This window comes from Panthera leo, chromosome F3 (genome assembly GCF_018350215.1).
Source record: "Panthera leo isolate Ple1 chromosome F3, P.leo_Ple1_pat1.1, whole genome shotgun sequence".
In the NCBI taxonomy this organism is placed as follows: domain Eukaryota; kingdom Metazoa; phylum Chordata; class Mammalia; order Carnivora; family Felidae; genus Panthera; species Panthera leo.
This window is the reverse complement of record NC_056696.1, coordinates 23474497-23490539: the sequence shown is the minus strand read 5'-3', so window position 1 is coordinate 23490539 and position 16043 is coordinate 23474497. Positions and strand designations below refer to the sequence as shown.

General features: G+C 39.5%; 1 protein-coding gene across 5 annotated transcripts in view; it reads left to right on the top strand.

Annotated features, from left to right (window-relative positions):
* SWT1 (SWT1 RNA endoribonuclease homolog) overlaps window positions 1-16004 on the top strand; it is a 106343-nt gene extending 90339 nt beyond the window's left edge. Inside the window, exons 19-21 of one of the 5 annotated variants that reach the window (XM_042925306.1) lie at window positions 10158-10258; window positions 14515-14619; window positions 14751-16004. In XM_042925306.1, coding sequence (XP_042781240.1) covers window positions 10158-10258; window positions 14515-14597 — 184 coding nt within the window. In that variant the 3' untranslated portion in view covers window positions 14598-14619; window positions 14751-16004. Of the gene's footprint in view, window positions 1-10157; window positions 11178-14514 lie in introns of those variants that run through there. The other 4 variants (XM_042925307.1, XM_042925309.1, XM_042925310.1 and 1 more) reach the window with 4 other exon arrangements.
* Window positions 16005-16043: the final 39 nt, after the last annotated feature.

The window sequence follows — 16043 nt, the reverse complement described above, 5'->3', positions numbered from 1 at the left end:
ATCATTCCTTGTCAGGAACAAAACAGGGATGTCTACTTTTCTTACTTTTATGAAACATAGTACTGGAAGTCCTAGCCAAAGCAATCAGGCAACAGAAAGAAATAAAAAGCATCCCAGTAAGTAAGGAAGAAGTCAAACTTTAGTTATTTGCAGACGGCATGATACTTTATATAGAAAACCCTAAAGATTCCACCAACAAACTTCTAGAACTGGTAAATGAATTCAGTAAAGTCACAGGATACAAAATCAGTATACAGAAATCTGTTGCATTTCTATACACTAATGATAAGAAGAAAGAGAAACTAAGAAAACCATCCCATTTACCGTTGCATCGTAAACTATGAGATACCTCTGAATAAACGTAACCAAAGAGGTGAAAGACCTTTACTCTGAAAACTATAAAACAGTGTTGAAAGGAATTGAAGATGACACAAACAAATGGAAAGACATTCCATGCTCCTGGTTTGGAAGAACAAATTTGTTAAATGTCTATGTTACCCAAAGCAATTTATACATTTAATGCAATCCCTATCAAAATACCAATGGCATTTTCCCTAGAACTAGAACAAACAGTTCTAAAATTTGTATGGAACCACAAAAGACCCTGAATAGCCAAAGCAATCTTGGAAAAATAAAAGCAGAGCTGGAGGTATCACAGTTCCTGACTTCAAGGTATATTACAAAGCTGTAGTGATCAAGACGGTATGGTGCTGGTACAGAAATAGACATACAGATCAATGGAACAGAACAGAAAACCCAGAAATGACCCTACAACTCTGTGGTCAGTTAGCCTTCGACAGAGCAGGAAAGAACATCCAATGGGGAAAAAGTCTCGTCAACAAGTGGTGTTGGGAAAACTGGACAGCGACATGCAGAAAAATGAAACTGGGCCACTTTCTTACACCATACACAAAAATAAATTCAAAATGGATTAAAAACCTAAATGTGAGACAGGAAACCATTAAAATTCTAGAAGAGAGCTCAGGCAGCAATTTCTCTGACATTGGCCTTACCAGCTTTTTTCTAGATAGGTCTCCTGAGGCAAGGAAAACAAAAGCAAAAATAAACTATTGGGACTACATCAAAATAAAAAGCTTCTGACAGCAAAGGAAACAATGAATAAAACTAAAAGGCAACTTACTTGGGAGAAAATACTTACAAACGACGTATCTGATAAAGGATTAGTATCCAAAGTATATAAAGAACTTCTAAAACTCAATACCCCCCAAAACAAAGAATTCAATTTAAAAATGGGCAGAAGACAAGAACAGACATTTCTCCAAAGAATACCTCCAGATGGCCAACAGACACATGAAAAGATGCTCAACATCACTCAGGGAAATGCATATCAAAACTACAGTGAAGTATCACCCCACACCTGTCAGAATGGCTAAAATAAATACAATAAACAACAGGTATTATCAAGGATGTGGGGAAGAAAGGAACACTTGTACACTGTTGGTGGGAATGCAAACTAGTGCAGCCATTCTGGAATGCCACATGGAAGTTCCTGAAAAAGTTACAAATAGAACTGCCGTACAATCCAGTAATTGCACTACTGGGTATTTACCCAAAGAATATAAGAACACTAATTCAGAGGGATACATGCACCACCCCTATGTGTATGGCAGCATTCTTTACAATAGCCAAGATATGGAAACGGCCTAAGTGTCCACTGATTGATGGATAGATGAAGAAGATTTGGTGTGTGTGTGTGTGTGTGTGTGTGTGTGTGTATACACATACATACACACACACACACACACACACACATATGAAAAGGAATATTATTCAGCCATAAAAAAAATGAAGTGTTACCATTTGTAAGGACATGGATGGAGCTAGAGAGTATAATCCTGAGCTAAATCAGTCAGTCAGAGAAAGACAAATACCATATGATTTCACTCATGTGGAATTTAAGAAACAAATGAACAAAGGGAAAAAAATGAGAGACAAAGCAAGAAACAGACTATTAACTATAGAGAACAAACTGATGGTTACCAGAAAGGAGGGGTGGGGGATGAGTGAAATAGATGATGGAGATTAAGGAGTGCAGTTGTCATGATGAGCACTAGGTGATGTATGGGATTGTTGAATCACTATCTTGTACACCTGAAGCTAATATAACAGTGTGTTAACTAGAATTGAAATCAAAGCTTAAAAAATATATAATGTTTGTCAACCTTGGACATATTTTTGAAGGTATAGAAAAGCTCACTGTGGATAACTTAGAAGGCAGAGTTCCTTGCAGGATGGTTCCAGTCAGGTGTCTAAAATTTTTTTGACTTCACTTTACCATTGGAATAGTTGGGAGTTCTTTTTTATGGGTTTGTACTGGGGTCAAAGTTGAATGTTCAGAGTTAAAGTAGTTGTACCTATTTTTTTCTTCTAAGTCTTCTTATGCCAGGGATTTGAACTACAATATTAATTAATAAGCTCCCTCTTACACCCAAAAGGATAATTTTGAAGAGAAATGGAATATATCCAATCTCTTGAATGCACTGAAAAGTGGTGGTTGTTGCTTAGAAGGCTTTTGGTTAGTAGCTTTTAGAGTTGTTACTCTGTGGTTTGTTTTGAAATTGCTGTCTCTACAGTGATCAGTAGCTCTCATACTAGCCTCACATGTGCTCCACAGCTCACAGTTTTTAAATAAGCTGCCAAAAGAGAGAGGTTCTTTCGGTTTCCGTGGTTCGTACTAGACACAGAGCCAAATGCACCAGATGAAAGGAAGCAGAGTTTTCCTGGTGAAAACAGAAGGATTTGACTTACATATAGCTGACCACTTTCTGGAATGCTGAGGAAAATGATTACTTACATTGCCTGAATTTATTAATCTGGTTTTTTTCATTTATAAAGTATTAGTTGCAAAGGAGGACACTGCTGATGTACCCCTTACCACACTTACTGCAATAGGGAAGTCATTAAATTCCTTTTCAAGAACAGAAAACTATTTCCTAGGTTCTGATAAAGCAAGGAGTTAAGGTTTCAGATTGAAAGTAGCTTTGATCAAAAGTTGAATTCCATGACACGGCAGACAGAACCTTGGTGTTTATAAATAAGTTTATAAATATGTTTGTGTTTTATCTATAAATAAGTTTGTAGAGTCTTCAGCAGAGCTTTTGGGCTTGCCAGTGAGGTCTGAGCATTGCTTACCCTGAGCAGACGAGGAGCCTGCTCAGAAAATCCAGGATGGTAAATTAATGAGATTATCAAATAGATGACCAAACAGATATCCTGGGTGATATCTTTTATATGTATGAGAAATAAGTTAGGAACAGCATGTAGTTCACTTTGCCTTGAAAGCTCTTGGGCAGTGTGTTCCAGCATGTTTGCGAGGCAGGCCTCTGTGGTCATTTTGTCTGTATGAAATGCAAATTAGTTTGCGACATCAGCCTCATAAAGTAACTGGCATATCCAAACAATATGCTGCCTAACCTAGCATCTGGGTCAGAAGCTGTTTTTTTCCCTTGGGGCAGGTGCTTTTGGGAATTACTGCTTTCTGATGCCAGGAATCAACTCCATGGTAGTATCTTCCAGATCACATTAGAATTGTGGTTCACACAAGCATGGTTTCTTAACTTGAGTGTCAGCCTCACCTGGGAACTTGCAAGAAATCAAACTAGTAAGGCTCTACCGTGGACCTTCTGAATCGGAAACTCTGGGGTGGAGCCCAGCAATCTGTGTTACCCATCCCTCCAGGAAACATTAAAGTTTGAGAATCCCTGCACTAAATTAATGACCTGGTCTGTCCAAGAAGCCTCAGATAGAAAAAAGCCTTAGAGAAAAATAATCTCAAAACCAAATTTACACCTTTGATGCTTCTGCTTTAATTAGAAAGGGACGCTGTTTTTTGTGTCTATTGATTCAGTAATACTTTGCAGTAAATTTGACTCATTATTTGTGACAGAAGATATTATAAAATAAATGTATAGTTTTTTTTCTTTTTTTAATTGAGATAAAATTCACATAATGGAATTAACACCCATTTTAAAGTGTACAATTCAGGGGCAGTTAGTGCATTCACTGTGTTGTGCAATCCTCTCTAGTTCCAAGACATTTCCATCATTCCAGAGGGAAATTCAGTACACATTAAGCAGTCAGTGTGTGTTCTCCCCTTCCCCCAGACCCTGGCAATCTCTAGTCTGCGTTCTGTCTCTATGGATTTCTCTATTCTGAATGTTTCTTATAAGCAGAATCCTACAACATATGACCTTTTGTGTCTGGTTTCTTTCACTTAGCATGGTATTTTTGAGGTTCATCTACACTGTAGTATTTATCAATCAGTACTTCACTCCTTTTTATGGCTGCATGATGTCCCATCGTATGGACAGACCACATTTTGTTTATCCACTTGACTGTTGATGGACATTTGGGTTGTTTTCACTTTTTGGCTGGGGTGAATAGTGTTGCTATTTGTGTACAAGTATTCGTTTGAATTCTTCTAGTTCTTTCAAATTTTGGGGGGTGTATATCTAAGAGTGGAATCCTGTGTTTAACTTTTGGAGGAACTACTGCCTTTTTTTCATAGCAGCTACACTATTTTTACCTTCCCACCTGCAATATAGCAGTAGATGAGGGTTCCAGTTTTTCCAAATTTTGACAAAATTTATTTTCCTTTTTTTTTTTTTTTTTTTTTGATGAAGGCTGTCCAGATGAATGTGAAGTATGCTCTCGTTGTGATTCTTATTTGTATTTCCCTAATTCCTAATGATGTGGAGCATCTTTCCATGTGCCTATTGGCTGTCTGTCTTTTTTGGAGAAATGTCTACTCAGGTCTTGTGCCCATTTTTCATTGGGTTGTTTTCTTTCTGTTGTTGAGTTACAAGAAGTCTTTATGGGGAATCTGGATCTAGGCCAGAATCCTATGTGTGATCTTTCACGCCTGCCTATAGGCAGTTCTAAGACTTTGTCTGGCAGGCTCCTTTGGGAAGCTGCCTTCCCCATACCAGATTGGGTATACTCTCTTCTAGAAGAGTGTACTGCACTCTTCTAGAGGCAGCTGTGGGCAATGCTCAGACCGCCTGCCCGTGAGCCTCCACGCATGTCTGCATTCCTAGCCTGGGCAGTTTTCATTTGGAGGCCACCTTATTGGGGACATTGGCTGAGGCACCTCTCAGGCACTTCAGCTGCGACTTTTGGAAGCCTTGGCTGAGGTATTTTTCCCCATTCTGACTCCATGCTTTCCTACTCCTCACTCTTCTCCTTTGCTTTGTTTTGAATGTTTATATCCTCCCACTCCCTAAAATTCATATGTTGAAATCCTATTGCCCAATGTAATCTTCTTAGAAGGTGGGGCCTTTGGGAGGTGATTAGGTCATGAGGGTAGAGCCCTGATGAATAGGATTAATGCTCTTCTAAAAGAGGGCTCTCACCAGAATGTGACCATACTGGTGCCTTGATCTTGGATTTCCAGCCACCAGAACTGTGAGAAATAAATCTCTGTTGTCTCTAAACCACCCAGTCTGTGGTGTTTTGTTACAGCAGCCTGAATGAACTGAGACCTCCACCCTCCCTGCCCCTTAGCCCCATGGGTCCGTGAACAGGCAGGAGCCTTAGTTTAGGGATCCTTAGCAGCAGTGAGATGGTAGCCCCTGTCTGCCCTGCGTATCATCTGACCCTCACCCAGTGCCATTCTACGAGAAAAAATGGAGTACTAGGGAGCTGGCACCTTTAATTTTGTCTCTGATTTGCAGTGTTGCAGTAAGTGAATAATGTTGATTTTACTTTCAGTTTGGCTCATTGTCTTCATTAACCACCTTGGCACCTGGCAGCTTGACATGTCACCCGTTCTGAGTACTAGACCCTATCAGATGTATAATTTGCAACTATTTTCTCCCATTCCGTACATTGTCTTTTCACTTTTTTGATAGTGTCCTTTGACACACACACGTTTTTAACTTGATGAAGTCCAGTTTATGTGTTTTTTCTTGTGTTGCTTAGGCTTTTGGCATCATACCTAAGAATCCATTGCCAAAGCTAAGGTCATGAAGATTTACCCCAATGTGTTTTTCTTAGAATTTTATAGTTTTAGCTCTTACAGTTAGGTCACTGATGCATTTTTGAGTTAATTTTTGTATATGTTGTGAGGTAAGGGTCTGACTTCATTTGCATCTGGATGTCAAGTTGTGCTAGCACCAAATGTTGAAGAGACCATTTTTCCCATTGAATGTTCTTGGCACCCTTGTTGAAAATCAGTCAACCATGTAGGTGAGATTTATTTCTGGACTTTATTTCTGTTCCATTGGTCTGTATGTCTGTCTTTATGCCAGTGCCACTGTTTTGATTAAAGTTGCTTTATGGGGCGCCTGGGTGGCTCAGTTGGTTGAACGGCCGACTTCAGCTCAGGTCATGATCTCACAGCTCGTGAGTTCGAGCCCTGTGTCGGGCTCTGTGCGGATGGCTCAGAGCCTGGAGCCTGCTTCGGATTCTGTGTCTCCCTCTGTCTCTACCCCTCTCCTGCTTGCACTCTCTGTCTCTCTCTCTCTCTGTCTCTCAAAAATAAACATTAAAAGAAAATTTTTCTTAAAGTTGCTTTGTATTGAGTTTTCAAAATTGGGAAGAGTGAGTCCTCTGAACATTGTTTTTCTTTTTCAGGATTTGACTATTTGGGGTCCCTTGCAATTCTGTGTGAATATTAGGATCAGTTTTTGCAAAAAAAAATATTATTGGGACTTTGATAGGGATTGCATTGGCCATGTAGATTGCTTTCGGGAGTTATTATCATTGTCCTCCAATCCATAAACATGGGATGCCACTAATTTAGGTCTTTAATTTCTTTTGGCAATGTTTTGTGTTTTTTAGAGTTTACAAGTTTGTGCTTCTTCAATTAAACTTATTTCTGAGTATTTTAATCTTTTTCATGCTATTATAAATGGAATTGTTTTCCTAATTTCCTTTCCTTTTCTTTTTAAATTTTGTTTATTTTATTTTGAGAGAGTGCAGGCAAGCAGGGGAGGTGGAGAATGGGACAGAGAGAGAGAATCCCAAGCAGATTCCACACTGTCAGCACAGAGCCCCACATGGGGCTCGATCTCATGACTGTGAGATTATGAACTGAGCCAAAATCAAGAGTTTGACGCTTAACCAACTGTGCCACCCAGGCACCCTCATTTCCTCTTCTAATTGTTCATTTCTAGTATATAGAAATAACAACTGATTTTTTTGTGTGTTGATCTTTTATTTTGCAACTTTACTGAATTAATTTATAAGTTCTAACAGTTATTTTGTGGATTCTTTAGGATCTGTAAATAGAGAATTTCACTTCTTTGTTTACAGTTTGTATGCTTATGATTTGTTTTTGTGCCTAATTGTGCTCCTAGGACTTCCAGTACAGTGTTGAATAGGAGTGGTGAACATGGGCGTCCTTGTCTTATTGCCGATTTTAGGGAAAAGCTTTTAGTATTTCACCAATGAATATGAGGTTAGCTATCATATACTGTTTTTATTTGTTTTTATTATTATTATTTTTTAGAGCATCCACAAGAGCGGGGTAAAGGAGCGAAGGGAGGGAGGGAGAGAGAGAGAGAGAGAGAGAGAGAGAGAGAGAGAGAGAGAGAGAGATAGTGATAGTGAGAGAGAATCTTAAGCAGGCTCCATGCTTAGCACAGAGCCTGATGCGACTCGATCCCACCATCCTGGGATCATGACAGGAGCTGAAATCAAGAGTTGCACGCTCAACCGACTGAGCCACCCGGGCCCTGTACTGTTTTTATATTAGCATTACATTGTATTCCACTTTTCTTTCATTTGAGATACATACAGCAAATAAATAGAAAAGTTCATAGAGCTGTAAAACATCCATTGTAGACTTTCTTCTTGTACCTAGAAAGAATTTTAGAAAAATTGCATCCAATATTGTAATTAGATCACTGAAGTTCGCTACTGCCATGCAGTTTTGACCAAATTAGCCATGGAAATGAATCAAATAACCACTGAAAATATTTTTAAATTGATTTGATTGAATTTCCAGTTTATTTTGACCTGAGATTTGGTCAAAGCAAGTTGGATACTATGATAGGACAATTTAGAGAAATAGAAGTTTTGCAAAAATCTCATGAGCAATATAGAATCACAAAACTAGAAGCAACCTCCAGTCTTGATCTCTGTTCCAGAACCTATTAGGAGTTGGGATTGTTTAGTTTGCAAAAGAGAAATAGGATCACTACAAGGGACATAAAATATTTGTGCTATTAGATAATGACTTTTTTTTTTTTTTTTTTTTTTTTAACTTAGGCCAGTCAGGTCAGAAAATGGAGGTTTTTTTAGGCCTAGTGTAAAGGAAGAACTTCCTAGAAATTAAGAGCAAATATGAAATGGGCTACCTTTCATGATTGTGAGCATTGTCACAACTTGGTGAAAGCTAACATGATATGACTCACAGAAATGCTGCAGAATGGCACAGAAAGGTGTTAAGGTGCCCCCACATCTGTTATTCTGCCCTTCTCCATAAGCCCTCGGAAAAAGGAACTTAAGAATTCCTATCATAATATAGGAAAAACACGTGGTACTTTTGCTTACTGATAAGCAATGACAGCTCACTGCAGCAGAGAGAGTCTGTAAGGTGATAATCCACAGAAAGCTGACCCACAGAGATGAAGAAGATCAAAAGAGGAGACAGCTCCCCTCTTAACTGTGAGAGGAGGGGAAAGAAGACAAGAGACACGACTAGATTCAAAGTCTAGTTATTAAAGGAGTGTTTCCCCCCACCCCCCAAATGTGGAATAAATCACCAAGAGCAGGAATGGGGCCTGCCATTTTTGTTTCATTTTTAAGTTTATGAGAAAACATTTACATCTCTCCTCTTTTGGGATCTCTTAGGCTCTTCCAGAAATCATCTTCTGAGTAGTTGTGAAGAATTGAAAGCAACACAACTCTAATTTTAAGCACTGTAAATATAGGAAACAGGACTAGAGTAACACAAAACCAAAAGTCAGGTTTTAGTCAGTGTCAGAGAAACCACACATCTTGAGGAAGTGAGGCTGCTCAGAATGTGGGGTGTTTACTTGTGCCATCCCTACTCCCTCTCATCCTAATCCCTGAGTTCCAGCTGACTTCTTTTTCCTTTGTATCCTACATCAAGGGATCCATGGGGCAGGGGGACAGTGCAGGGAGGTGGCTAGTGGTCCTCCCCAACACCATGGAGATGGCCCGGAGATGATCTTAGAAGCCAAGGAAGTAATAACAGTGTAATTTACACTTAAAAACCCGTCCTTTCTCAAACACCTAATGTGCCAGATGCTTGCTAGATGCCGGATATTCTTCGTGAGCTTCTATAGACCATCTCCCAGTAGATTTAAATAGTTTTGCACGACCCTAGACACCAGATGTAATGGATTGGTGCTCTGATGACTTACAGATCCCACAGTTTGTGAGCCCAAGTCAGCTAATGACAGACCAGCTACGCTTAGTCTGAAGTAAAATTTTGAGTCAGCCATTACTCCCTGTGTTCCATCGCTGCTTGAGAGTAATTAGTTAATATCCATTTGTTAGTTTCGCAGTTCTTTTTAAGAGTTGAAGCTCTGAAAATATATATAATAAAAATAAATAAAATAGAGAGTTGAAGCTCTGTCAATTTCCCATTGCTGCTCCATTACATCTCGTAGTATCCTCCAGGCTACCTGTTCTTTAATTCTCAAACCAAATAAGACAAAGATGTGTGATCTAGGCTCTAGCACTGCTTTACCCTTTGGATTAGAACCCTGGAACATCACTCCATCTCCTGCTGGGAGAATCCTTCAGAGACCATACTAAGGACTATTTTTTTTTTTTTAATCAGTAAAGTTTTTTTTGTTGTTGTTGGTTTTTTTGTTGTTGTTTTTTTCAATTTATGAAGTTTATTGTCAAATTGGTTTCCAAGGACTATTTTTCGGCATCCGACTGCGCTTGTTGGCAGCAGGTCTGCCATAGGAACCCTTACTCCTGAATTCTAGGAATTGTACCAAGCTCGCCATGTTGGCTGTCTGAGAATCTGTGCTACTACTGTGTGCTTATCTTCTCATGTTGTTTTGTCTGTGCTAAGAAACTATAACTCTCTTGGTATTTTAATCTTTCAACTATCAAAGAATGTATTTCAAATCCATGTTAACCTGTCGTGTCAAGATTTTTTCATCTATCTGACTAGCCGTCTTGCAGTGATTTAACATTTCTTTATCCTCTAGGGAAAAGTTAACCATTGGATGCCGCCAGCTGGTCGAGATGGAAAATTCCATGCAGCAGTGCAATGCATCTGTCTATATGGAGGCCAAAAACAGGGGATGGTGTGAGGACATGCTTAACTATAGGACCTAAATCCTGATTTATAACTTAAAAGGAATGGCATTTGTCTTCAGGAACAATAGAGTGGCTATCAACCTTTTGAGTCAAACACAAGTCTTGTAAAAAAAAAAAAAAAAAAATGTCTCATAGGTGCAAGAAGGTGATTGCTTATTGTTGAAAATCTCATTGAGGTTCTAAAAAGCCTAATGCATCCAATGTGGGATAAACTGTGTACTCAACTCATTGCAGTTGACAATACCTCCCTACCTCTACTCCTGACACTGAGCCAATCTGTCTAAAGAAGGGAGAGCTGTCTTTTTTAATCTCTTAGGGCAGGAGCCACTTTGGCATCTGTGGAAGGCCCAGGGGCACAACATTAGCATCTCTCTCAACCCTAAACAGGAGTACATGGCCAGAAACACTTCCAAACCCCAAGAAAGAAATAGGACAATTAGGACATGGCCATGCTCACCATGCTCCACAAATGAAATCTTACCCTGGGCTGTTTTATGATCACACTATCTTCCATTTAGACCTGGTGAACGTAACATACATCCCTTCCACTTCCCCCAAGGTGATAAAAGTAGAATTTTGACTTCAGCTCCTGCTTACTATATAGTTTCTTTTCTTCTACCCTAGGTTTGTCACTTTTCAGTGCACTTCTAATGGAAAAAGCAGAGGAGACCCCTATAACAGACTTCCCTTAAATGTGAAGAGGCATGGATTTATGGGATTAGGTGGCAGTGACTAACGTTTGCCCCTAGCTAAACCAAGTGTTTAATCAACTTATTTAGTTATACATTGGAAATCCTTGTTTAGTATATTATGCTTTTGTTAATACATTAGATTAAATCTAATTTGGTATTCTATGATAAATGTTAATTTATTTTTTACAAAAAAGCAATAAATTTTATTTTTAGTAAGGTTTTGCTTTTCATTTTACTTCCAAATTGTGTTTCTTGAACTGTGTACAAGGTATGATGATAAAAGTGACCCTCTCCCAATACAAGAGAATCTATGCCGGAATTCTCAGTGTCAATCTGTGCAGGGCCCCGCCGAGCTTTATGTTTGCATAGGAAGCCACAGCTCTACCTAGGGCTCAAATGCCATCAGGAATATGAGCCGAGCCCCGTGGAATGAGAAGCTTCCAGAGGATCTCTGCTCTCTTTCCTTTTCTTCCTGGAGGAGCCAGAAAAGCATCGCCCTCCCCACCCCTCCAGGTTTTTTTTTTTTTTTTTTTTTTCAGATTTTTATCCTTCAACTGCTTCTGGTTTGTTACTGGGTTTTGGTTCTGCTTTGTAAACTCCCTCTCCTCTTCCCTCTTTTTATTTAAAAAAATTTTTTTTTTTGTTTTTGTTTGAGAAACAGCATGAGCAGGGGAGGGGCAGAGAGAGAGAAGGAATCCAAGCAGACTCTGTGCTGTCAGCACAGAGTCCAAGGTGGGGCTTGAACTCATGAACGGTGAGATCATGACCTGAGCCAAAGTCAGACGGTTAACCGACTGAGCCACCTAGGCGCCCCTCCCCTACTTATCTTTTTAACATAGGTCGTGATCTTTAGGAAATTTCACTCCTGTCACCTGTGTGCTTCCACACATTTCACTTTTTAAAAAAAGTTTGAGGGGCGCTTGGGTGGCACAGTTGGTAAAACGTCCGACTTTGGCTCAGGTCAGGATCTCAACTTTGTGGGTTCTAGCCCTGCATCAGGCTCTGTGTGGACAGCTTGGAGCCTAGAGCCTGCTTTGGATTCTGTGGCTCTCTGCCCCTCCCCTGCATGCACTCTCCCTCTCAAAAATAACATTTTTAAAATGCTAAAAAATAAAAATAAAAAAATAAAAGTTTGGGGGGGTGGAGGGAGGGGCAGAGAGAGAGAGACAGGAAAGATTCCCAAGCAGGCTCTGTGCTGGAAGTGCAGAGCCCAAGGCAAGGCTTGAACCCATGAACCATGAGATCATGACCTGACCTGAAACCAAGAGTTGGACGTTGACTGAGCCACCCAGGTGCCCCTACACATTTCACTCTTATGCATGTAGACTTTATCTTAGTCTGTGTCTTTTATAGTGTACATTAATTTGTCAATTACTTCAACCTTTTTCATTTTTTATTTTGAGATGTGAAGATGTTCTGACTTTCTAGTCTTTCTTTTGATTTATAAACTTTCTTTTAAAAATGTTTAATGTTTTTTTAAAATGTTAGGTTTTTCTTTGTTGCTGTATTTTCTAATCTTAATTTTATACTTTCTAATAGTCCAATGCAGGAGGTGAGGGATCCCTTTCCCCCACCCTCTACTCGTTTTCTGGGTCCCCCACTCTGGATTGAAATAACTCAGCTGACAGAAGGATCATAAGTTCCACCTTGTAGAACACATTTGTTTTAATGAAAGAATTATTAGATCCTTATGAGAGGAACTTACAGTTCTAAAATCTCCATTCTTCAATATGTATGGCTATCATATTTTGGGCGGAAGCCATCATATGTATGCCAGTAGGAACAAATGAGCAAAGTCACACCAGGGAAAGGGCTCCCTTGGCCTTAGGAGTTGGTGATAACTTCATGAGGGCCATCCAGGAGTATTATTCCAGCTAAGTTATGGGCACTATCTTACATTAGTAGACTTTTCCAGCTTACTGTTACAAAACAGAATCTACTTCTTTCCCGAGAGGACTAGGGAGGACCCTTTGGGTGTAGCCACCCCAGCAATTCCAGCATTCTGGGCCAAAGGAATGCTGGTTCTAAGAATTGGGGCTGGGGGCTCCTGGATGGCTCAGTTAAGCATCCAACTTCACCTCAAGTCATGATCTCACAGTTCCTGGGTTCGAGCCCTGCATGGGGCTCTGTGCTGACAGCTCAGAGCCTGGAGCCTGCTTCAGATTCTGTGTTTCCCTTTCTTTCTCTCTGATCCTCCCTCACTCATGCTGTCTCTTTCAAAAATAAACATTAAAAAAAAAAATTTTTTTTTTGAAGAATTGGCTTCTGTTGTGCCCCACTGGGAATGTTAGGACCTGTAGTAGGCAATTGGGACTGCACAGACTAGAATTTAACAGATGAATTTCACTTTCCCATTTTGGACTTTGTCACCTGAAAGACAGGGGACATAAAGCTCATTTACTTTATCTTTTGACCATCACCTTGAGAGAGAACAGAAGTCTTTTTACCTTTTCAGGGTTGATCCAGGTGTATTTAGATGGTGTCTTGGTTGGAGCCTAGGTCACTGTTCATACTCCTTTTGACAGCTCCACCCCAGCCCACCTATCTGTTGGAGACCCCCCCCCCCCACCTTTTTTTAACATTTAATTTGAGAGAGAGAGAGAGCACGCGAGCACGCGCGCACACCAGCATGTGAGTCTGGGAGGGTAGAGAGAATCTCAAGCAGGCCCTGAGCTGTCAGCCCAGAGCCTGATGTGGGCTCAACCTCACCAGCTGGGAGATCATGACTTGAGCCTAAAACAGGAGCTGGACACTTAACTGAGACACCCAGGCACCCCTTGGAGCCCTTTTCAAGCCTACTTTTTTCATTCCATGAGGATGAATTTACCTCTTCTTTAAGAAATAGATTTCACTTTTGAATAATCAAACACATCTTCCACTCTCAGGAAGTGATGCCACCCAAAGCCCTTTGCTGATTTAGACAGGCCAATCAGCCTCCCAATTGACGGCTCTTTGGCTATCCTGCCAAAAAAACCCACTCCAGTGAAAACAACCCCAGTTATCAGCTATGAAACTGGAAGGGGAGGTGGTAGACACCCAGACCCCAGCTAGTTGTTTGGCTCAGTTCCGCTAACTCAAACTGGTGTTAACATCCTATTCTTTAGGAGTTCTAATCTTTACTTAGCTTCTGCAACTCTACTGTAGACTGATGGTCATGGGCTAAACTACATTAGGTTTGTATATAATCCTTGCCAGTAGAATCAATGGTTCCCTACTGGGATTTCTAGGGAGGTAAAATACAAATATCTCTTAGTCCCCTTTTTAAAGCCTTTTCTTTTAAAAGGTTTGGCACCCTTTTGGTTAAGCTAGAAAGATAAAACCTTTTTAAGTGCAGTTTTGAGTTTTTTCAGAACAAATAATCACCAGCTCTCGTGCCCTTTTGTAGTCAATTCCCATCCACACCCCAGGAAGCCATTCAGGTGTCTGCTATCGCTGGTTTCCTCTTTTCCAGAATGTTATGTAAATGCCTTGAGGTTGGCTTTTCACTTAGCATAATGCTTCGGGGATGCATCCATGTTGTTTTTAATCAGCACTTCATCTTTTTTATTCCTAGGTAGTATTCCATTGTATGGATGCACCAATTTATACATTCACCAGTTGGAAGGCTATGTTGACTTATTTTTGGTGACTGAATAAAAGCAGCTACATTCACATACAGGTTTGTGTGAACATTTTCATTTCATTTGAATCAATTCCTAGGAAAGGTGATTACTGTATCACAGGGCATTTAATTTTGTCAGAAACTGTCACTTTTCCAAAGTGACCTTACCATTTTGTTAATTCCTCCAGCAGTCTCTCGGCATCCTAACCAGAACTTGGTATTTTTAATAGGTATGTCATTTTGCTTTTTACATTTTCCTACTGATTTATGATAACATCTTTTCATGTTTGTTTTGAAATCCATTTATTTTCTTTGGTGAAGTGTCATGTTCAAATCTTTTGCCAATTTTTTTTTTTTTTTTTTTAAAGTTTTGAGTTCTGGGCACCACTTATCAGGCACATTCTTTCAAGCCTGTACCTTTAAAGACTTGGTACCATTTTTGCTTAAGATAGAGACAGCACTTGCTTATTGCAGGAGGTAGATATTACTTTGATTTGGGAGTAACCTTACTAGATACTTGGCCCTGCTAATTACTGGACTAGTTGCATTTGGTAGATGCCTTTCAACATTTTAATACAGCCACTCTCACTCTGAACTTGCTGTAGGTCAGTTCATCTCTGGGTCATTCCCTCATTTCTTTCATTCATCCCAGCTTGGTATTGTGTGTGCCTTTTCTCCAGGCTAAAATTTCTTCCTTTGCTCACTGTGAGCAAATGTGTAGCCATGCACCCAGACATAGGTCCTTCTTAGATTTCCACATGATTATCAACCCTGTACACACTGAGGTTTTTGCTTCTCTCTCAGTCAACCCCCAGTGAGGCATGGAGCTATTAATAGTGAAGTTTAAATATTTTGTGGCCACTATTGCTGGTACTTGTTGCTAAGCATCATTTTACAACTGAGAATGTTCTGGTTTTATTATGAAAGAAACTGGTTCTTCATAGTAATTACTTTTTAACCTACAGAGGATTCAACTTTTTTTCCTTGATTTAAAAAAAAATGAATTTGATATTGTGTAAGGTGTACAGCTTACTTTGATACATTTATATATTGCAACATAACTGCCAGCCATGGAGTGATATTTATCACATTACATAATTATAGCATAACATTATCTATATTCATTATACCATGCATTAGGTCAGGTTTATTACTTCTTACAAATTTGTACCCTTAAATACCACCACTCTTCTCTCTACCTCCCTCACCCCTGGTAACCACCATTTTACTTTTTTTTCTTTTTTTTTTTTTTTTACATCTTTAACTTTTTTAGATTCCACATATAAGTGGTATTCATCTAGTACTCATCTTTGACTTATGTTGCTCAGCATAATGGGCTCAAGATCCATCCATGTTGTTGCCAATATTGTTGCCATCTTCCTTTCTCATGTACAGTTTTTAACTTATTTAACACGTCTCTTGTTTACAGGACCAAATTTGTGTTGTGGCCTTATTAAATATAAAGATTCATACACTGGTGT